The 23,505-nt window shown below is 38.8% G+C and overlaps 1 protein-coding gene across 4 annotated transcripts in view; it reads right to left on the bottom strand.

The window, feature by feature from the left end:
• nhsl1b (NHS-like 1b) overlaps positions 1-23,505 on the bottom strand; it is a 92,762-nt gene that overhangs the window by 45,149 nt on the left and 24,108 nt on the right. For 2 of the 4 annotated variants that reach the window (XM_041976767.1, XM_041976770.1), the window contains exon 1: positions 7,550-8,857. The exons of the other annotated variants lie outside the window; for them this stretch is intronic. In XM_041976767.1, coding sequence (XP_041832701.1) covers positions 7,550-7,772 — 223 coding nt within the window. In that variant the 5' untranslated portion in view covers positions 7,773-8,857. Of the gene's footprint in view, positions 1-7,549; positions 8,858-23,505 lie in introns of those variants that run through there. 4 annotated transcript variants of the gene reach the window in all.

The following is a 23,505-nucleotide window of genomic DNA, read 5'->3' as shown; positions in this document are numbered from 1 at the left end:
ACAGTGTGAGTGTGAACCTTTTAGCCGATAGTGACTGTAGAGAATCTGGGTAGTCAGCAGTTCACAGTGAGACAGGGGGGGGCCCGGCTTGAGGCCGATCCATTGTGCGCTGATCAAATATAATCGCTTTAATCCCCACAATTCAACTGTTTGTTATCAGAGGCAGCAACAAGCAGGGTGCATTACAAACCCTCCATGCTGGATGCAGTGTCACATAGACCATGAAAACAACATTAGCACAAAGTTGTGTTTGCCTTTAATGCGTTGTGTAAAATTTAATGGTGTTATCATGATAATATAACAAACAAATAAAAGAAGCCCAAAGTACAGTATGCACAACAGCATTAGCTCCAACTGTCCTTTAAGGTGCCATCACCCAAAAACACTGACAACAGTGATTGCTAGTCACCACAAATTCTGACTCTAGACCAGACAGCTAGATTTCAAACTGGCATTAAATACCAATCACACTGTGTAATGGCTTTCAATACTGAGGCTAGGATGTTGCTAAAATTTTGAGCTGGGAAAAAAAAGAGCACTAAAACCTACAGATGCTGGGATTCAGGGACAGCACACAGAGTTAAGTAATCAGCTTACATAGCATACATGCTTCATTCTTTATCATAATCCATCATGTACAGATTGCTCTGATTATACACAACTTTAATCAACAATAATCTGAGGAGTCATGGGTTGGACATTCTGTATGAATGGCAATGCTCCAAAAAGAGGATAAAAAGAGCAAATCTCAGTGGCACAATCATCATAAAGCTGTAATGTACTGTTCAAATGGGGGCCAGTTGTGTATGTGTGTCTTATGAACATGTTAATCCTGACACATTTTGCTGGCTACAACATATCTGCCTCAACCTGATGTCACAAATTAAAGACTGATTGTGTGAAGTGTGACCGTGTGAGTGACTAAAAATAAGAACGCCAACCAAAACAAAACAAAAAAAGCTCTGGAAATAATCCACAGCTGAAAACACAAATCTGTGAATAAACCCACCTCACCAGACGTTAAAATCCCACCTCATCAAACCACAACCTTAACTGGATGCTGTTCTGCTATAATAACTTTAATTTTAACCTTTTCTATAAAACACTCAGCTTGGAGGCAACACTTTGAGGTTGAGGTAATTGCCACTCTCACAAAGCTGAAGCTGTAAAAGCAAAAGGGAGGATTTCCTTTATGGTTATGAAAGAATTGCCTTAAGACTATTGGTATTTGGTGCATTTCCAAATTAATTTTAAAGGGTGGTGCAATTCATACAACAGCATCTCCATCTGTTTTATGAATAAATATTTCAGATATGCAGATTAATTCCTGTTTTTTTTTTATCTGAAAGATTTATTTTAACATAATGATAAAATATAAAAACTCCTGTTCAGTTTGTGATCCTGTTACTCTAACCACATAACTGACTCAATTATGAGATATAAAAGAAAATTATACCCAATTTCAGGGCATTTTTGTTTTAATTATCTCATTACTTTGGTGGTGATAAGCTGTAAAAAGAAACTGAAATCACACCTAACATTAAACAGTCTCCATTTATTCTTATTACAGGTCCATCTAGAAAATCTACAGGAGATCTGCTGCTTTTATTCCAGTTTTCCTTTTCATCATCCTTAATTTCACAATAAATCAATCCCACAAAATCATAAAAACTAGAAAGTTGTGGTACTGTCATATTTATCTTGAATAAAGTTTGAATTTTTCCTTTTTTTTTTAAATGTGCTTGACATCTCTAGAAACAGCCAATTAGTCTCATTAACACATTAAGATATCGACTTAAATCTGAGCTGTTTGTTTATATTTTTATCAATTCTATATACAATGCACAAATTCACTTAGTTTAAGCTATGAAACATGGTCTGATCTTTACATGACAAACAGACAGCAACCAGTGTCTTCTGGTTACATGGCCTCTTCCTGTAAATAAAGGGAGTAAAGACGTTTTAAGACATCCTAAGTGACTGGTTTATAATATCCAAAATACAGTCATTATTTGCAGAAGAAATACTATAGCAGGGCTAAAATGATGTCAAAGGACACTTATCTAAGTGTGCTTCAGTGTGCCAGTCTGTCACATCTGTGGTAGCAGAAGCACGCATGGTGTATTTGTGTGTCTGGTGCTCTGCGTCAGTGCGAGATAAGACTAAATGACACAGGCAGATAACAACTAAGCTTGCTGAAGCAAACAAAGCTTCAACAACATGAACGATCAGACATGCAATGAGAGGGATCCTGGAAGTAGGAAAAATGTAAGTCTACCAGGCCTCAGTTAAAACAGATTTTCAGTTCAACTTGCAACATATGAGGAAAAAACATGATTGGATTTGTGTCACAAAAATGACACTTTTACAGCTGGAGTGTGTGGAGTAAGGTGGCTTTCAAGCTAAAATCCTGTTCAGTAAATGCAATCGCATGTTTATTCTCTAATTTCATTTTTTCCTTACTGAGTCTGGGCATCATGGGGAAAATTCAGTGACACTTGATTATGCAAACTGCTGCATAAAAGGGGTCAATTAAAGTATATAAAAACTTTTTTTAAAGAAATAATGGGTAAATGTCATCTTATAAAGGCTTTAACTGATCTGAGGCTTGTCATTAGCTATGTATTTTGTGAATACAACGGATCTGATTTGGGATCAGATTTCAAAGAAAAAAAATCGAGGATCTGATAGAAATATATGACTTACCTGAAGAATACCACATCATGGTCAGCACATGGGAAAAAGAAAGAAGGAAAATGGTCATTAGAAACATTTCTAGCCCAGTAGATTTATATAATACACATTTTAATCTTAAATGTGCATGTATGTTGTGTTAAGCATGTGCTGTTGGAGTGTCTGTACATGTCCCGGGCTGCAGGCCACATCCCAGATTTTCTTGTCTGTGTTTTTAATGAGGCCTTGCCGGTTTATTTATCTCATCTCTCCCCTCTAGCAAATTATCATCTGCTAATCTGGATTTACACACCGACAACAAAATGATGAGTGAAGATGTGTGCCAAACATGCAAAAAAAAAACTGTTATGCAAGAGTTTGTTCTTAACTGAATCCTCTGAAATATCACTAAGCACCTCACACAGACACATTTGTCTCAAAGGGTCCTTTCATACAACCTAAATTCATAAACACTTCCTTAATGGTATTTTATAATGCAATGCCTAATTCTGGCTGCTATAATACTGTTTTGCCAAAGTATGGCGAATATTTAGGTCAATATGCTTTTGCCCTAAATGTGTGACTCATGAAGAACCAGAGTGGCAAACTGTAGATGCCAAAAAACACATCAGTCATGCTCAATGCTACTAAACACCATTAATCCCCAAATTCCATATTTCATGTTAACATGGATCACATTTGCCAAAAAGAAAAAATATTAAATCTGAATCAGTCTTTTTCTTATGACATGATGTACTGTAAATAACAAACAGCTTTCAAGAAGGAGTAAAGTAAAAACAAGGCACAGAGAGAATTCTGGCTTTAAAAAAAAAGGCTAAATGACCTGCTGGTTGGTTCTGCACGGCCCGATTAGGTTCTTAACGTGGACCTTTAAAGCATTCATAAACCCTTCCACTGAGAAACAGGCATACAGATATGAAGGGGAAATCAGTGAAGTTAATGAAGTATCTTTTCCAGTGTGTCTGAATGTATCTGATGGAGTGAAAAAGAATAAAATGAAGAGCTGACTGAACCGGATTGGAACAGCACTGAAAAACACATAACTTCTGATTTTTGGCAAGAAAAACCTAAATTAAACTGAACAGTTCAACAGCTACAAATGGCAAAAACAAGGGTAAATTCATGCGACACACGTCATCTGAATTTAAATAAGTTTCCACAAATTATATTATGCACATAATATTGTTATTTGTGAGTTAAGAAGCATCTCATATAATACTCTATAGACTATACTACAGTATAGAGTACACTCTATACTATAGAGTACACATATGGGCTGAAACAGATAAGTAATTTTGCAATTAGGTAATTGATTAATTTATTAAGTCATACAGACGTCAGTACCAATAATAACCCAGTTGCAACTCATCATTTTTAAATCCTTTTAATAATCAATCATGTTACTGACCTACTGCAAATTAACTATAATCAGCTTTGCACAAGTCTTTTGAGGCTCTTGTCAGAACTTTCTGGATACTTGCTGTTGACAAATGCAGTATGGTCATACATATTGTTTGCATTATGTTTTCATCTACATAGTTTGCGTGTCTTAGTTTTGTTTTAAAAAAAACAAACAAACAAAAACAACATACATTTAACAGCAAGAATGGAGTTTATTGGCATCCTTCATTACAAATCTTGTTCCATTTCCTGTTAGAGAAATTATCCTTGTTGTTGTTAACATTGTTCAGATCCCAGAAATGACTTGCCGTAAATGTACCTCAAGTCAGTGAACTTCACCAGACAGCTAATGGCAGCTTGTGCACCATACGGCCCACTTACACATGATTGGTTCTAGGAAAGGTCAAACTGAACACCACCAGGAAACACTCACTCACACACCAGTTGCCTTGACAACCAAGGCAAACACCCAAAAAGTAAAGCTGGAGGCTGCGTCAAAATTGCAGGTTGTGGATCTCCAGCCACTCATTTCAGAGCTATATTTACACACAGGCAGTGTGCTTGGCTGCCCGTGTGTCTTGTAATGGGTCCTGGCAGGCGCGTGGCAGCAATCTCCAGATGTTATAAATACTGTAAGTTCAAACTGGAGTCTTATTCTTATGAGACGTTTCCTCTGCATAGTGCACAGTGTGCATCTCCACAGTATGGACTAGCTTTATACTGACCTGTCTATGACACTGCCTCTGACCTGGCACTGGCTATAAAAAGATACACACTGTTTGTGACAGAAAAAGGGTGTGTGGATGGAAAAGCACTGCAAGACTCCTGTGAGAGAAACGTCTGATTGTCAAATTGATTTTTCTGTTAACAGCTCAAGTAAACATAAACATCAAGTCCTGTTTTATTACAGTTCAAGATAAATTCATTCTCTCAATCCCCAGCTTGTTTGTTAGCCAATATGACGCAATCAATACACATCACTCGATTTGGTCTCCTGAGAATTAACAAGGAAATTAACAATTACACAAGGGAAGTGATCAATCTGGTTTTGTGTTATCATGCAAGACCAATACACCGATGGGTGACTCTAAATGAGATTTGCCAAAAAGTCAAGTAGAAGAGCTTTAAGACCTACGTGAGCAGCCATCATACACTAGGCAGAGTGCAAATAAACTAGGATGATCTTGTTATGTGACAGCTCAAATAATGGTAGATTTGCAGACGGACATTTATCATTTAGTAGATATTTAAATACTCAACTATAATATCACATTAACTGTACACACGGCAGTAAATGAACAGGCAGATGCGTACGGTGTTCCAATAGTAATGTCAACAGTGAAAAAAATGGAATGAGATGCTTTTAATGCTTTGATAAGACCTCCCTTTTTATGCCTAATGAGAACATCCTCCCAAAGAGACCACCATTTAAACATTGCTATTAGCCGCCGCCTTTACCCTCTGACTGAGAAATATGTCAGGCACTCTTATCATTCAAGCTATGCACATCTCTGAGCTGTTTTAGGAAGGGGCAGGTTCAGACGCAACAGAGTCACTCTGAAAGACTGACACATGCAATAAATAACGTACGCAGCAACAAGCTCCACATTCCTGCCATACAAGTTGTGTTTATAGGTAAAAACCACACCATGATCTTGGGTAAGGATAAATTTGTTGTTCTTATCAGCTACACAGAAAGGTGGTGAAAAAGGCAGCTGCAACACAAACGTGGGATTGTTCAAATAAGAAGTTGATACTGAACATTCTTCCCTCCCTTAAGCACAACTCCCTAACATGAGCATGTGACTTTCAAACTGTCTACAGTTCTGACACCATCTGCAGATTTACATTGATACGGTGAAAGGAGGAGATTTCCAGACCATAGACTGTATCCAGACACGTCTTTGACATCTTGCCATGTATTTATATGCCACTAGTTGGGTTTGTGCTTGGAGTTGCCAGCAATACTATGCATAGCTGAATTTAAATGAGAAGAAGTCCCTTAACAGGAAAACTTGAAGAGGAAAACTCAAACTAAACCAGTGTTTTTGGCCATATACAAAAAAAACTAATGGGAGAGATCCTCCTGAATTCTTTTCTAATGTGTATTAGAAAATAATTACTACATACCACCAACATTAGCCATGTTTTATCTAGTTGCTACAACAGCTACCAAAATAGTCTAGTCTCCCACATGAGTTCAGTCAGTGGGAGTAATGATTGCCACATCAGAACTTATTCACATTAGTCTCCATCTCTAATATGCACTATTAACTCTTTAAATCTATTTTAAAACCACTTGAAGCAACCATCTAACATGTTTTCATTTACAGCCTTTTCAACTACACTTAAGTACATATAACTGAAAGGAAAAGAATAAGAATTTAGCTCTGCAGCACTTTCGGTGAAAGTAGTAAAATATTTATGACTTCTTATTACAACAACTGGAAATACAAAGAAAGAAGTAATATATAAAACCTGCTGCCAACTAGCATTTGAATGGTGTCATTGTAAAGTAATACAAACACACAGACCAATACCCAAGTATAAATGCATAGATTGAACACCACAAACAGCTTAAACTCTGCTGGTTTAAGGAAGAGTCAGATTACTGCAAAAAGAGACCCTTAAACAGTTTAAGGCCTAAAATCAATTTTTGTTATACATACATATTGATACCAACAGGTACCAGCACATCCCTAAAACTGCATCATGTTAGATGCTTATACAGTCTGTTTTGCAGCAAAACCGTGGCCATACTCAGTGGGTGAAAGTCAATGAGGCAATAACTGTTGCCATGGTGCAGCATCGTGTGTTTTTCCATTCTTGGGTAAAGACTAGGCTACAGTTACAGCCATTGTCCCCCAAGTCTTACACCACTGACTGAGAATACACACATGCATGTATCCAGTTACACAACGAACTGATCAATTAATTATTAGATGATCTAGAAACACAATACCTATAACGAAAAGAAAGAAGTATAAAATGTTTACCTGAGGCAAGATATCCAAATGTAAATCAGAAATTAAAGTAAATTAAAATGTGTATCATTTTACTAAATTATCACTTGTTCTCAGCAATAAGCCATCCAAGCCTCCATACACACAAACACACCCTCTCCCTGGTACTATTCCACACACTCACATCAGTATCAGCCTGTGACATGACCTGCTTCCGGTCTGACGCATCATTGTTTACCTATCACACACACAAAGTGCCCTTTGACCACCTACTTTATGCTCGCACTGACCACAGTTGTGGAGATGGGGAATAAATGGGCGGTTAGAAAAAGAGGGGCACACATGTTGCTTTGCTCATGCATGTAAACAAGTCATTCACAAGCTTCCTGGTTGAGATTGAGAACAAAAATCACTTCACATGAGCTCAGATTCCGGTGATTGTGGTGTAGCCATACAATGTGGTTTGGTGCATCTTTTTTCTCCCATCTCACCTATTTTGTGTTGAGGCTTGTATACCCAGCTGTCATCATCCTCATCCTCATTTTGAAGACGAGTGTGAGAGTGGTGATGGTGAACCACATGGAGCTCGTTCTGACTGTGGAAAATGCGTCTCCTGTTGCGGGACAGTGTGGACACGTTGAGCCAGCTAAAAGCCCGGGACAGGCTTGGTGGCTTCTCCTTGTGGAAGGAAACAGACCTCCTGTCTCCTCTCATCCTCACTCAGAGAAACGATTTCCAGTAAAAGGACAATGTCAGATAAAACTGTTGTTTTTATTGCTAAGTTGTAGAAAAATAATCCTCAGATTAATCTTTGCTTTGTTTGTAAAAACTTCTATTCTAAGAGCAGTTTTTGAGAGTCCAAATATTGTGGGTACACAATCCAGATCCACAAGTGTGCTTAAATGCTTCTAATCAGATTGAATGCTATTAAGTGAATTAGTTCCAGGAGGAAGTTCAACCACAGGCCAGGGATTCTTTCCTTTGCTTGAACATCATGACTGACTCAGTCAACCTCAACTTCCAACTTCCTTCATGTCATTTGTGTCATGAGCCAGAATCTTAAAATCATCTCCGTTCTTTTCCTTCCTTCCTTTGTGCTTTTAAGACTCCATGTTTGAATCCCACACCCAAAGGAGTAATTAAGTAATCCAGCAATCTGGAAAACCACCACCCCTCTACACACAGGGATGCATAGCAGGGGGGGAGAGAGTTTTCCAAATTCAATAAAATACTTTTTAATCACAGCAAATCAGCGGTTGTTGTTTACTGCCATGCATGCCCTTGAGTGTTGTTATCTCCAGTTGTTAGCTCACACAGCTGACACGCAACCCTTCAACGGCAGGGCAGACAAGAAGGTTAAGAGGTTTCAGCCTCCCTGGGTCTATTCCCAGCCTGATGAAGTTACTTGCACACTCACATGCTGGCAAAAATACACTCACATGTGATATCCTTCTGCCAAACACAGATCCTTTTGTTTTTAACTATTTCTTCCTCTCGCTTTTCCTCTTGTTTTTCCCTCCAGGAGTTTTGCCCCTGGTGGTTGTGGAAAAAAAGAAAAGCTGCAGGTGTTGACAGTCACTTGACTCCGGAGCCGATCAGCACAGGTGATAAAATAAAAATCAGGAAGAAGACACACCTGCTGTACATTCGCAGCACAGCCAGGTAAAAAGAGACAAAAAATATGGAGGTGAGGATTCCCTGAACTTTCTGGTCCTCCAGTGGAAGCGTGTGACTGCGTGAGTTGGTAATTTGTGCTGTGAGTACAGTTAGGATTACACCCAACCCTTGTACACACGAAGCTGAAATACGAGACAGACTGTCCCTTCTTCCGTATTCCCTGCCTCTCTCTGTTTTCTGTGATCCCTGATCTCTGCCCCTCCCTTCCATCCGTTTGCCAGCAAAACAACCACTCCTCACGCCCTCTTTCCCTCCTTTCAACTCCTTCACACCTTTATTTTTCTCCACCTTCTGCTTGTCTTTCTATTTATCCTCCATATTATCCACAACTTTGTCTTTTGATATTCACTTAAGTTGCTCTTTACTACTGGCTTTTCTAAACCAAAATCCAGTTCTTTCTTTTTTTTTTTAAACCAAACACAAAACTTCTCTTTCAAGGCACTGAAATGTGTGTTTGAAAAATTGCATGATGACTTTTAAGGACACAGGTATAAGAGCTCAGAGAGTTCTAAGTTTTTTTTAGGAAGGTGGAGTTTTCCCACCAAAGTGCAACTGCAGGGAGGTGGAGACCACTGAGGTGTGACAACATGACTGTGTGTGCATGTAAAATCACAACTACTCCATAATCAATTCCTCTCACAGGCTAGTTTTCACCTACAGATCCTCTGTTAAACCTAAAGAAAGAACATTTAAGAACATTATTTCAGTCTCAACTATAACCCAAAGCTCTGAGGTCTTACAGTGGATCTGTTACACGACTCCAAATGTGTGGCTGCGATGTGGCGTAAACCTCGAACCCTGACCTCAATTTCTTTCCCTTTTTAAAGGAAATATTCTAACTTAAAATCTGCTGTTTACACAAAGGGAAGAACTACCAGGTCGTGATGTCCCCAGCTTCACTTATAAGCACACAAACAATAAGGAGTACACACTTTTACTGATACACAGAGACAGATATGTATATTTTGTTCACAGTAAGACATGTGAGGTCAAGTACTTCAATAATTAACTAGCATTACTTGTTATTAAGCTGGAACAAAGGGATCGTTGCTAATAAAGATTAAACACAAGGCAGGGTGGTGATGAGGAAAGTAAATAGGTTCAAACCAACAAATAAGTTTAGGACAAAGAAACAGACAAAAACAACCATTTTTTCCACTGTGACTTTAACCCCCTCAAGTCAAATGCTTTGTGACCTCTGCTCCATCCCCCACTTCATTTCTATTTTATGAATGGCTCACAAATTGCCAATAATCAATATGAGCAACTGGATATCCGTAGTGTGGACATCTAACAGTGATAGGCTGGCTCATCCTTTTCTGAGGTAAAAAAAAAAGCCTTTTTGGACAGCTTAGTTTTCATCTGATGGGTGATTATCTGCAAACACCCATAGAAAAGCATGTTCAAACATGCCAAAAATATCTTCTCTGAGTTTTCACATCTCTAATTTCAGGAATGCAAACTTCTCCCTTAATTGACAATGTATTGTCCTTTAATCCGAAGAGTTCAGGCTAAAGAAGTCCTTTATTATTTGTCTGTTTCCTCCCAGATTAAATATTGTGTTTGTTTTAAGAGTCATGTGATCATGATGATATGGCATGTATGAGTATTTCAGGGGGAAAGGGTCACTTGCGTGTTATTAGAATGTGCTTATCTCTGACAAAGTTGGCTTTGATGCAAAATGTAGGCGTTAACTGGCAAAGCTGTGTCATATTGTGCATGATAATCAACCCCAAAAAAAATTCACAATAACAACATGGTTAAAATATCTGGAGACAATGTGAAAATGTATTTTTTGGGAATATGTTCGCATTTTCTCTCCTTTTTGTTAATACATTGATAAATTATGTTGCCAATTTCTGTACTTCGTGGGACGTTCTGCATCACATGCTGCTTGATTTCTTCAAAGTAATGGTATTAAATACTAAATTCTTTACTCTTGAAGACCAATTTACTTTACATGATTTAAGCAAAAACTGTCATGTACAGCTGCATCTTTTCTTCACTGTGACCATACTGGTTCCAAGAAGTATAAAGGAAGAGAGCAAGTTCTTCTGAATGCTGCCATATTATTGCAGATGTAAAGGTAATTATATCAGTGTAGACAGTCTGTGGTTAACAATGAGATAATGCACACTCTAAAAGCAATGCTGTGTAAGCAGAACACTGCTAAGAGATCTTAGCTTGAGCCATTCCTCCAGTAGTGGAGACACCAAGATCACATAGGAGCAGACAGTGAAAAAGAGCACAAGCTAGAGGTTTATTTAAACTAAATTACATGAAATCAAAGGAGATTAAAGTCTATCTGAGGATCATCAGATTCAAAACCTCCCTGCTTCAAAGACACAAGCAAAGTTAAAGTTAAAAAGCAGACACCTATAACTGGAGACCGGTGATGAAAAGAGGGTATAAATAAAAAACGTGGTTAAGCTGAATGAGATGGTTTTAAGATAACACAAGAAAACCCTTTAATTTCACTTAAAAAAAAACACACACACCTTATTGTAGTCTCTTATAATTTAGGCATTTTCGTGTTAATTGCTGTTATATACTCTGGTGTGTGGAAGCTTTTTTAATTTTGGTTTTAATATGAATAACTTGGTTTGTTTTGTATGTTGTTATTATGTTAACCAATTTATGTTGCTTTGTGCATGAAAAGCGCTTTATAAAAAAATAATAATTTGATTTGATAAGTTTTGCTAAACAAACACCACAAAGATTAAACACATAAATTCCTCCTGACGTGCTCTCCACGCTAGCATGACAGGTGACAGTGACATGTGAGGGGTGATCTGGTTGTCAGGTAACTTAATCCAACATCAGAGGCTAGCAACAACTGAAGAACTGAAGTTACCAACATGAAGAGCTGGTGCATCCACCATTTCACAACTGACTTGTTCACATAAAGGCCTTGGCTGAGAGTCTCTGCCAAGTTTCAGATCCCAGTAAATACAGTGTCATAGTGTCTCTCAGCAGAAACGCATTCACAGAGCCAGTTAAACACAGGGGTTCAGCTAAACCACAGAGGAAGGCTTTTATTACCCCAGAGCACCCCACGTTTACTGGGATACTTGCATGGAAGCTGGAGATTGTTTGTCTGTTTTGGTCACAGACCACATGTGGAGCAAGTTCTATGCAAAGCAGAGTTGACTCGAGTGAAGGTGTGCTTAGTTTTTTTGTTTGTTTTTTTCTTTTCGGGGGGGGGGGGGGGGGGGGGGGGGGGGGTTAGTTTGGTTTCATTGCAGTTACAATCTGCACAGTCATAAATCAGTCGTTAAGATGCAGGGTTTAAATTGGGGTGCGCCTAATGGAATGTGATGCAAGTCAGTGCTTGGCCTGTGTGTGTAATGTGTGTTACTATTAAACGTACTGTACTGGGCTACTCCAGGAGGTGTTGGAATCTTTACCAGAGGCTGAGTAGGGACTTTTCCTTGCATAAACACACTTTAGATATAATGCTTGCGTAGAAATGTTGTTGCTGTACCCAGCATATGGTCTTACGATCATCTTTTAGGACGCTAACAATGATAACTACTACAACTACTACTCAACTCAACTATCTATTTTGAGAAACATGCAGCCAATTCGTTGGAGCTTTATTTTCTTAAAACATATTTTCTTTGGTAGCATAACTTGTCTTAATGATTGCTGCCCAATATTTGTAGCTGAGGAAAGCTGCATATCATTAAAAAACAAGAAGGAATAATGGCAAAAACACAGAGGTCACATTAGAAATAAATAAATTAAGAAATGTTTACATATTGTTTGGATGGATGGTGTTTACATATATTTTTACACAGTGCAGTTAGCTGCCAGATGATAATGCTTTACACGGTGGTAAAAGCTGAGATGTGACTTTATGATACTAAATTCAAATTGTTTCCTACAAGCTCATAAAAAATGGAACAAGGTCAAGTACGAGTAACAGCACAATCTTAGAAAGATCACATTAAAGAAAAAGATCAGGCCTATAAAATGAGTTTGTGGATTGAGTGCTCATCTTAAAAGACAGTATACTTTGCTGTCATCTCCTGACTTGTTTTAGACATGTGATGCTGTCCTCCCTGAACCCTGATGTCTTTTTTTAACCTCACTGTCTCATTCATCTTTGGACTTGACTGCACACAATCCTTGTTGGAGGACAAGTGATACACTAAAATGTATTTTTATTTAATTAATTTGTTAAAGGTGAACTACTGTAAGCTGAAAAAAAAACTACTGACGAACTGAAGCTTGTGACAAATGTCTTTAATTTGACAGCAGTCTGTCTCAGCAGTCTTAAAGAAGATTTATTATCCTGATTTTACAAAAAGAAGATAAACCTTGCAGACTTAGTTATTACAGAGGACATGTCTTAAACTTGACATAGCAGCAGATAATCAAGTGTTAGCCTAAATGCTAAACACAGTGACTAGAACCCTACATCTTACTGGAAATTGGTCGTTTTATCAGTAAGACATTTGAGCCTATTCTTGTTTCTTTACAAGTCATAAACCATTCAGCTCACATTATTGGTCCAACATAAAATGTGAATGCATGGATGATGTATAGAGTCAATAAAGATGATCAATACAATCCATAAACTGACCTCATATGCTGAAAAAATGCACTTAAACTGCCAATAAGACTGATGAGAGGTTGACCATCAATAATGGTGACTGCATCAGTGCACACTCAGATTTAAACTCCTCCATACAGGAGCCATGAGCCAGGGGGTGATGTAGGAAAACAATTTTTACATTATCACATCGATTAGCTTTTACTTTATATTTCCTCATTTAAATGTAATCTTGAAAGATCCACTACTCTACCAGAATGAGGGTGCAACTTTAACAAGACCTGGACACCCTTTCGAAGCTGCTTCTCCAACCTACAACTCAGCTCCTCCATAATCTGGACCTGGTGATGCTGATAACATCCGGTGGTTTAGGTGAGCACAGATATGGAGAGTTGGATATGTTTGTCGACACACAGGCGTGTATGCGGAGGCCTGCATGTGCCCTTGCATTTAGTACTGATGTATGTAACACTGGACTAAAAGATGGGATAAACTATACAGTTAGAAGCATTACAGCAAACTTATTTTATACCATTTTCTTTATTATACATCATTAATTTAACTTATTAATTATTACTATTTATTTGGTTAGCTATCTACTCACTTATCTGTTTACTTATGTCCTACAAAATGGTAACCTTATTTATCTATATTTAATTAATTTATTTAATTTTCTTTATTTTACCCCCATTTTGAAGTTTTCTTCTATTCTGTTTTTTTGTGACAGAATTTCCCTTTTTTTCCAAGGGGCGGCGTGGCTTAGTGGGTAGAGTGGTCATCTTGTAGCCTGAGGGTTGCTAGTTTGATCCTGTCAAGCTCATGTCGAGGTGTCCCTTAGCAAGACACCGAACTCCAAATTGCTCCTGATGGGTCGTGGTTGAGCACGGCAGCTTCTGCCATCAGTGTGTGAATGTGTGTGTGAATGGGTGAAAATGATGTATAATGTAAAGCGCTTTGGGTATCATTCCAGGTACAGTAAAGCAATATATAAATACAGACCATTTACAATTTTACAATTTTACAATTTTCACTCTCAAAAAATATTGTAAATTTAAAAAAAAGTTTGTAAGTAAAAGAAATACTTAAATTTGTCAATGACTGATCAGTTTTAACATCTTTTGGCTGTAACTACCATCTCTAGCCACACGAGGACGCCATCACACAAAAGTTGCTTTTGACAGTTTCCTGAGTAGGTCACGAGTCACCTTGGCAAAGTTAAATGGGCCAGAAAATGTGTGTATGTGTATCAGTTCATTTGTGCACGCTTAACACTTAACTTCCCATCTATAAACACAACCCCAGGGTCTGCAGGGAATAAAGTCTGTGTATGTGTGCAAAGATAGCAATCTTTAGTCAGTGATAACAGCTATTTCAAACATTCAAGGCCTGTTTTTGGCCTCTGTGGAATAGTCCATTTGAGGGCACATGCACAAAACACATACACAGAATTTTGCAGAGTTGTTAGGCAGTAACTTAGCTGGTGCAAACCCCTGGCGTCAACTCATCAAGAAAAAAAATCCTTCATTCCTCAGGCCATGTGCTTCATTAATCCAACATCTACACTAAACCTTTGATAAAAACTGAACAATCTTCTCCTGTATTACTGACAAACACAATCATACAGGAAAAAGCTTTCTTGATAGCCCTCAATTTTAAACTTTGGAGCTTTCTACTGTATTTTCTTGTATGAGTGTTTTCCCAGGTCATTTGGGGCCTTTTAGTGTGAAGTCTGGAACTATTATTTTGTAAATTACAGCAACACAACAGCAAACCATAGATTAACACAGTGTATTATGTATATTGTAATTCCACATTATAATAAAAAAATGTAAAAAACTACAAAACATTACAACAATAAATGACTACAAATTTACAGGTAGATTTTTACAGTGTATTCTTCCAGCTGGAAGCAGTCCTCCGTGTGTGTGGTTAGTAAAAGCTGCAGGCTTAGCTGGGAGCCCCATTCTTAGGGGCTTTCCTTAAAATATGTCTGCCTGTTCAAGAGTCATGTGTGAGTACAGATTAACCTCAAAACACAGAGAGAAAAGTAAAGCAGGTATTGACCTCTGACCTTTCACCTCTGACCCTGAAGCAGCAGCTGGCTCAAGACTGCTATTCAAAGTCTGGCTGCACGTCGAACATTTCAACAGTTGTGCACCAAACCAAAACTCTGCATGCAAACATCTATTTCTTTTCATCCAGACAAAGAACAAAGAGCAAAAGCCACATCTGTGAAACAGCCATGTCCTGCATCAAAGGCTGGGCCAGGTATGATGGTGCATAACCAGCTCATGTGGATTTATGAAACAATAATCAGAGTATTCTTAACTGCATACTCTAAAGAGAAAGGTAACAGAAAAAGAAAGAAAGAAGAATGGAGAAATGAGGTAATCTAGTGGCTTAAAAGAAGAAAATTCTAAAAAAGGAGTGGCACTATAGCTTAGGACAAACAAACACAGGTAATCTGAGAAGGGCATTCACACACACTCGACCGCACACAAACACACCCAGCAGCATCCAGTGGCTGAAGGAGAGAAAGGGTGTGGTCGACTGCACATTCCTGATCTGTCATGCCTGAGTGGAGGGGCCAGTCCAGCAGACCTCAGGCCAGATGTGGTGTGCATATGCATTGTACTTCCACACATATGTATAGTACTTGTAAAATCATCTACAGATGAGACATTTCAAGGTAGAAAAGGGATGGAAATTATGTGTGAACATAACCAAGGTTGATTAGGGTTTAAAAATAATGGTAAAGAATCATCTATTGTTTTATTAACTTGCTATTAAGCAGATTTTAGTTGCCTATTATGGAATCTAAGACATGGCATGAACCAAGTTTAATATTTAACTCTGAGTAAACCCACAAACATGCATGTCACCGTGCAAAAAATACACTGTGTACAGACAGATAAAAAGAATCAATTAAGGCTGATTCAAGAGTGCAGCATTAACTTTTGAAGCGTTCCCCATCGTGTTTTATAATGAAGTCTAGTCTGGCTGTCCCGGAGGTGTTCCCTGCTGTAGTTAGCATCTACAGGAAAGCATGTTTATCATCATTACAGTATTTAAACTTGCTTGTGAAATTCTGCCATGTGGTTGAACCTGTTTTGAAACGCTATGGTGGAACAGTGTACCGACCTGACTGCTGACAGCAGATACACCATCAGCTGTTTGAGAAAGAGGATCAGACAGGACAGAAAATGCTCAGCTTTACAGCACATGCAAATACACAAATAAAAAAAGAGTATGAATATAAATATATGGACTCACACACCCACACATGGGTACAGAAGCTCTTTGACCTTGAATGTCCAACAATGATTTGATATGACTATAAGCACAAGAGTTCTGAATGTTGTTTAGACTTAGTGTATGTATACAAGCACATATGTGCACATGCTGTTGCCTGTAAACAGGAATCCCAGCAGCATCCTCCATCCAAAACACACAAATGCAGCAGATTAACAATATCTAAGACACTGCTGAAGAAATGGCATTGATCTAGGGTGAATTCACATCAGGATAGTTCTCTAGACCAGTGGTTCCCAACCTATTTTCATTGAGGACCCCCTTCATCCATATACTAAAAAGCCATGGCCTTCCTCCCACACCCCATGCTGAAACCATGCTTGGTTTTATGCTTTCAAAAGTGAGATTCTCACCATAAAAATGCAATTTGGCTGAGTCCTGTTCTTTGATAAAGACAAAGTTAAACGAACAACACAGCCTCACTTTTTTTCATTAAAATAGGGACAATCTGTCGACATTAATCACAATGGCTCTTAATGTTCAAAGCCTCCTGTGCTCTTTTGTGGATCCAGGACCCAGGCTGGGGACCACTGCTCTAGACTCAGTACAATTGTGGACTCAAAAAATTGGACCTTTTACACAACATATTCCCGAATCAGGAATTACTGAAGGAAAAAACGTGACGCACAATGAAGAAGAAAACTCGTTCTTCTATTGGTTTATGCAGAACAGCTTCTGTTTCCATCGCATAAGAGCAAAGCATGGAGCTTCATCTCATCCTAGCGGTCATGAGGTGACCATATTTCTACTCCTCCTCGTCTGACCACAAGCCAATTCTCTCAGTAAGAGCGGCCTATCATTCCAAATGAGCGCATGTTTTGCCTGTGTTTACCCACAAAGCTATGCACCGAACCCACAATGCACTTTGCTTTGTAGTCCCTTTCCTGTATTTGGTCCACTTTAACTAGACTGATATTCGCATGGGTGCACCGAGTCCACTTCTTGATCTAAATCAGGATCCATTTGCGCTTTCACAATGCGCCAAAAGAAGAGTTTTCAAGCAAACAGACTAGGATCAGAATCAAAAAGGCTGGTTTGAATGAGCCCTTAAAAAAAACATCACCAATTACCAGGTTTATTTTAATTACAAAGCTCCTGGTGCTGTGGTCAGAGCAACCACAGGAGCTTCATTTGTTAAACCTAAAGCAATTTCTTTTTGTAATTCTGGATAGCAATAAACTGTAATGAACAATGAAACTTTACACAAATGTTACCAATATCTGCAGTTTAATTACTCCTATGTTAAATAATCTATTAAATAATCCATCATTGTTTATTGTGGTTCCAGTTTGATTCCTTACCAAAAAAAAAAAAAGCTGAACTCCCATGAGAGAGCCCTGCATAATCTAAGGGTGACGGTTGGATAGTCAGACAGGGGTTAAGAAAAAGTTCAGCTTATGTGCTGACAGCCAATCTGGCAAGCCACCAGGAGTCCAATCTGGCAACATGCCCATCAAACCCCACTGGGGCCCGCTTACAACAGAGAGTCTGACAGGGAATGTGAGGCCCAAAAAAAAGGGAGAGGAAAAAAAAAGAACAAATATAAAAAAAATAAACCACAAAAAAACAGAAAAAACTACTGATGAAAGAACGATGACAGCGAAAATGTTATTTTAATCAGCTTGTGAGGTTTACAGCCCAGAGGTGTGACTATTATTCGCCATGTGTTTACATATATAAAGCATTTTTAACAAGCACACAAGTGGAACACAGTGAGAGGAAAACTCTCATAAAAGCCAGGATGTGTGAAATAACAGTAGCAGGAGACTCACAACACAATCATCTGAGTTTGTGTGGCCCTCACCTACAATGTGACCGTGTGTGTGTGTGTGCGCGTGTGTGTGTGTGTGTAAATGTGTTTCCTGTAGACAAACACAACACAGAAACACTCAGCACTGGCATTAACACTCGTTTAAAGAGCAGAGCAATGTGTGTGTGTGTGTGTGTGTGCGTGGGGAAGAAAAAGGGCAAAAAAAAGAAAGATTTAAAAAAGTCAACAACACAAAGAGAATTATGCTGAATAAGCAGACGGCAGGCCGATCGTTATGGTGACAAAAGGGGCTGACTTTGGGTCTGGCTTTCTGCCCTCTACAGCTGTGAGCTGTCTGACACACACAGACACAGAGGAAAAAACTGTCCGTTATTCTGAGTTCATCCCTTTTATCCAAGCTCATAGAAATAAATCAACCCAGCACACAAAAGTCTTCTAAATGCTGGACTGAGACCAGATTTAATTTACCAACACACACAAGCCTGTGCAAATTCTTGCATGCAACTCCTCTGGCTTACGTCTCCCTACTCCTGATCCAAGACCAGCTCCTAAAGTGAGTTATCCTGTTAGAGGGATTTAAGAGCAGAATCCAGATCAGCCGTTGCTGGCCAGACCTGCTGGCTGCGCTGCCTTCCAGCCGTTACATGCTGGGATTTCAAGGCACATTACGGACAAACCATGGGTGTAATGGGGAGCATGTCCACAGATTTTACACAACAGACCAACCAAGAATAGTGTCTGAGTGGAGCACACCCACACTGAGTAAAATAAACAAAGGAGTTCATATTTGCTGCATATAACAAGATTATTAAATCACATAAACCAATCAGAAACAATTTCATGAGGATAGTCCCGCCACAAGATGTGAAAAGTTTCAGAAAGAATATCCATTTTGCTGCCCTCTACTGCTCTCCTTGTCTTTCTTCATGCCTCCCCCTTCCCGAGTCATTTCTCGCTTTAAGAAGCTCACACTTCTCTTTGTTTGTCCATCTCAAATCTCAGAAATGCATCACACGAGTCAGTTTCAACATTTTTCTCCGAATTTCTGAAACTATCTCCTCCTTATCATACCTCTTCTCTTTTCTACAACAAAGCCATTCTTTGTGTCTCGTTAGGGGGTGTAACACAAACTCTCAGCCCACCTCAGACTCAAAGCCAAAGGCCACTGGTCAAGGCCACCCACCCACAGTGCACTAGCACAGTAGGGACTTTCCCGTGTGTTTTTCTGTGTGAGTGTGTGTGTACAGCTGGACTTCATGTGTGTCAGTATGCACGTGTCATTGTCTGCTTACAGGTGCAAGCCTGTATCTACATATAGTCATCCACGTGTCTTTATAGGCAATCCAGTGTAATTTCTCTCCATTTGTTTTAATCCAATCCTACACTTCAACTTCTCACCCATCACAGCAGCACACGTGTTTGGAGGGCTGCTGGTGAACTTGGTACAAAGATTGTTTTTCTAAGGAAAAAAAGGTGAAAACTAAGGTTACCGCCCCATATTAAAGTGTCATTGTGTATTTTTCCTTGTATCTCAAGTTCCACAGTCACCTCTTCTAGGGCACCTTACTGTGTTCAAATAAGCTCACATTCCCGAGATTGCATAGAAGAAAACCTGTATTTGAGCTGGGGTTTGTTATTCGTTTGTTTGCTTTGCTCTTATGTATTGCTCTTCGTAATCCTTTCTTCAGCATATTAACATTTTACGTATTTTTCACACATGCACAGTAGTGTTAAAATGTTTTAAAGATTATTCAGTGGGGTAAGAAAGCATCAGCTATGGACTTGCAAAGATTTTCCTCCGAGTAAAATATTGCAAATAGCTGGTGTGACAATGTGTAAATGCAGCAATTAATCTTCCATAGTGTTTACTCCAAGCGAGTGTGATATGAAAGCTGCTGCTTCAGACTATTTTTGCTGACCGACATGCTGCTATGGTGGATATGATATGCAAAAAGTATTGATAAACACAAAAACAGCCTTCCACAAGCTTGATCCACCATTCCTTATGTGCGTTTAAAAAAAAAAAACAGCATATACTGCGTCATACTTTTGGCATTGTGTCTTCTGCTGGAGAACGACCTTCCGCTGTACCTCCTCCCTCGCATTGCATGCACTGAAAACGCATCTGCTGAAAACGTTTGAACCAGATTTTATGCAGATTCTCTTTAAACTCTCCAATGTCCATAAGTGAAAACGTGACAGCCGTTTTCATCCTTATAGTAAACAAATTCCACAAAAAGACCAAAAAAAAAACTTTACACGAAAATATGTATCATCTGTGAATCCAAACTTAAGATTTGACTTATCTGTCGTTTTCATCACTTTTGAAAAACAAAATCTGCCAATAAGGTTTTAGGGGTATATTTTTCCTTATAAAGACACATTTACGTCTTTTCTATTGATTATATGGGGTTTGTTTACAGTAAGCAAAACACAAAAAATGGATGGAACTTTGATGCATTGACTGGTATAGGCCTAATTCTTCATGCGTTCAGTTTGTCTTTCTAGATGCTTGAAACCTTGTGAGATTTCCTTTTGTAAGCGTATATAGTTCATTAGGGAGGCTCAGTACAAACACATCTATTCAGCAGAAGAAGCAAAGTAAGCCCAGTGTAACGGTCATATGTGTCTTATCCCTAAAATACTGGAAAGCCAGACTGTAAGCCAGGGGAAGCGTTTTTATCAAATTTTGGTTAAAAGAAGATGAGCCACAGAGAGATGTAACAGTTTGTTCAGGCAGCTCATGGGGGTGAAAATAAACAAAAAGAAAATCTTTGAAACTTATAAGCGAAAAAACTAGAGAAGAAAAAAAACATGGTGTTTATATATTGCTTAGGAAACAGGGATTATTCAGATTTATTTTTTTATTTCATTAGAGGAGACAGACCACTGATGTTTTTACCAACTCTAGTGTAATAAAGCATTTAGTAGCCTCTGCAGTCTCCAGACCCTTAATAAAAATCCAGCCATAAAGTCAGTAGACCATATTCTAACACTGACTCACACAGCTAAGTGCAGGCTACAGCCATGCTTTAGCCAATAGTGTAAATATAGTTATCTGTGGGTGCCATGCACTGTGTAGCTGTGAGGGTGATCTCTCCCACTTGTCTAGACAACACTGTCAGTCGTTAAAGCTCCAGTTCATAGACTGTTGCTTCACAGCGGACTGTCCTTCTGATTAATTCCAAGGATTAATGACTTCTGGTCCCATTTTCATTTGACTTCAGCATGTACATAACTGCCCTGATAGGCCACAGTACAGGTTGGCCATCACTGAGCAAGAGGCAGAGCATCATCTTGATTGATAAACTTGATTGTCAGAGCGCTGTCAACAAAAACACACCTACAAAGTCTCAAACACGCAGATTAGCTGTGATCTGAGAGTCAAAATTATAATCTGTAAAGATATTTCTTAATTTTCTATGATGGACATGGAGAAATACTTATGACATCTAAAAATATTCAAGCCTTTATGGTTCACTGATGTACATCAATCTGACAAAAAGTGATCTAAAGTCAAAGATTTACATTTTCCATGAAGAAAAGAACAGAGTTAATTTACTTTTTGCTCAAAGGCTCATTTGATGAGTTGAACATAGAGGAGATAAAAACCTGTAGAGACATATACGTTCCTATGTAGCCTCCAGCTTTGCAGTATTCATGCACACAAAAAATCCCTTTTCAGAGGACACAGGCCCTGAAGACCCACTAAGGTGAAATCACACACCAATGCCTGAGCTGTCACATTTACATCTTAAGACATTCTCAACAGAAAAAAACTTAATCCTGTTTTTATTCATAAACCGTAACCAACTGTGCTTTAAGACTTTAAACATAACACAAGCACCTGAAAGTAAACATTTTGGCCAACGACTTACAGCACAGTTTACATCACAGTAATCAACGTGATTTATCCCTGTAAAAAAATAAAGAACCTGATTACTTAAAACACGAAACTGTACTGACAATGTACTGTGTAGAAAAACACAGGATGAATATTCTCAACACCTTTCTGACCTCTTGTGCACTTCCCAAACCTTTAAGCTCCCAGGAGTGGACGTTCCACTTCCTTATAAAAACACGTTTTTTTCCATTTGAAATGAATCGGAAGGCTTGTAAATCTTTAGATCTAAGTGGCTGGTCGGACTGGTTGGACAAGTCATCTGGAGCTACAGGCTTTTGGCAGCACAGAAAGACGACGGAGTTGTGGGTCAGATGGGTACAAGAGCAGGTCAGCACACTGCAGGGAGGAAATGTTTTATGGCTGAGCTGGGAAAAAAATGGAGGGAGGGGGCGTTAACCAAAGACGTTCCGTGTGAGCATGACTATGGAATTGTGTGTGTTGTGCACAGAGGAAAACACAACGTCGCCTGTGGGCTCTTCATAGTATAGAACTGAGAAAACACTGAGGTTAATGATCCCAATCACCCCAGGAGCTTTTTCACTTTCTGTTGCCACATCAATGAAGAAACCCCTTTGGCTTATTTCCACTACTTGAGAAAAATACACAAAAAACTTTACTGACTCCAAACTCACTTCACTTCACTTGAACCCCCGCCCCCCAGGCATCACTGTCTGTGATTTTTTCATAAATATTTAAGAAATTAGCTTTACATCCTGGTCACTATGGTTGCATGTGGGAAGCTTAAAGTAGTAAAGTAGTAGATTGAGACAGGGAGGGTTAAGCTTCTAGTATTACATTAACATCTGGACTCTTCCCGAAACATTTTGATCCTCAGAGAAAACTGCAGTGTTGTAAATCAGCGAACATATAGTCACACGGGGCTAAAGTATCTAATAGAGAAAGCACTTACCTGTTGGGTTGTAGAGTAAGGGTCATAGAGTGGTCAGATAGATATCAGGTGGCAGGCATGTGGAGAAAAGAGAAATATAAATCTGCTTTAGGTTTATGATGCATATGTATTTTTTATGATGCTCCCAAATAACAGCATGTCCAACATGATGGACCAGAGACTGATGTAGCAGAAGACAACAGGGACAACTGTTTTTAACCAACATGAGCCCACCACTGAAACAATGTGGACTGCGTGAAGGAAATGTTTATGACCTTCTGCCACTTCAACAACCACAAGCTTTATGTGAGTGCAAGTTGACATGATGTCATCATA

The sequence above is a fragment of the Melanotaenia boesemani genome, chromosome 22, assembly GCF_017639745.1.
Source record: "Melanotaenia boesemani isolate fMelBoe1 chromosome 22, fMelBoe1.pri, whole genome shotgun sequence".
NCBI lineage: Eukaryota > Metazoa > Chordata > Actinopteri > Atheriniformes > Melanotaeniidae > Melanotaenia > Melanotaenia boesemani.
The sequence above is the reverse complement of the archived record's forward strand: the minus strand, read 5'-3'. Positions and strand labels throughout refer to the sequence as shown.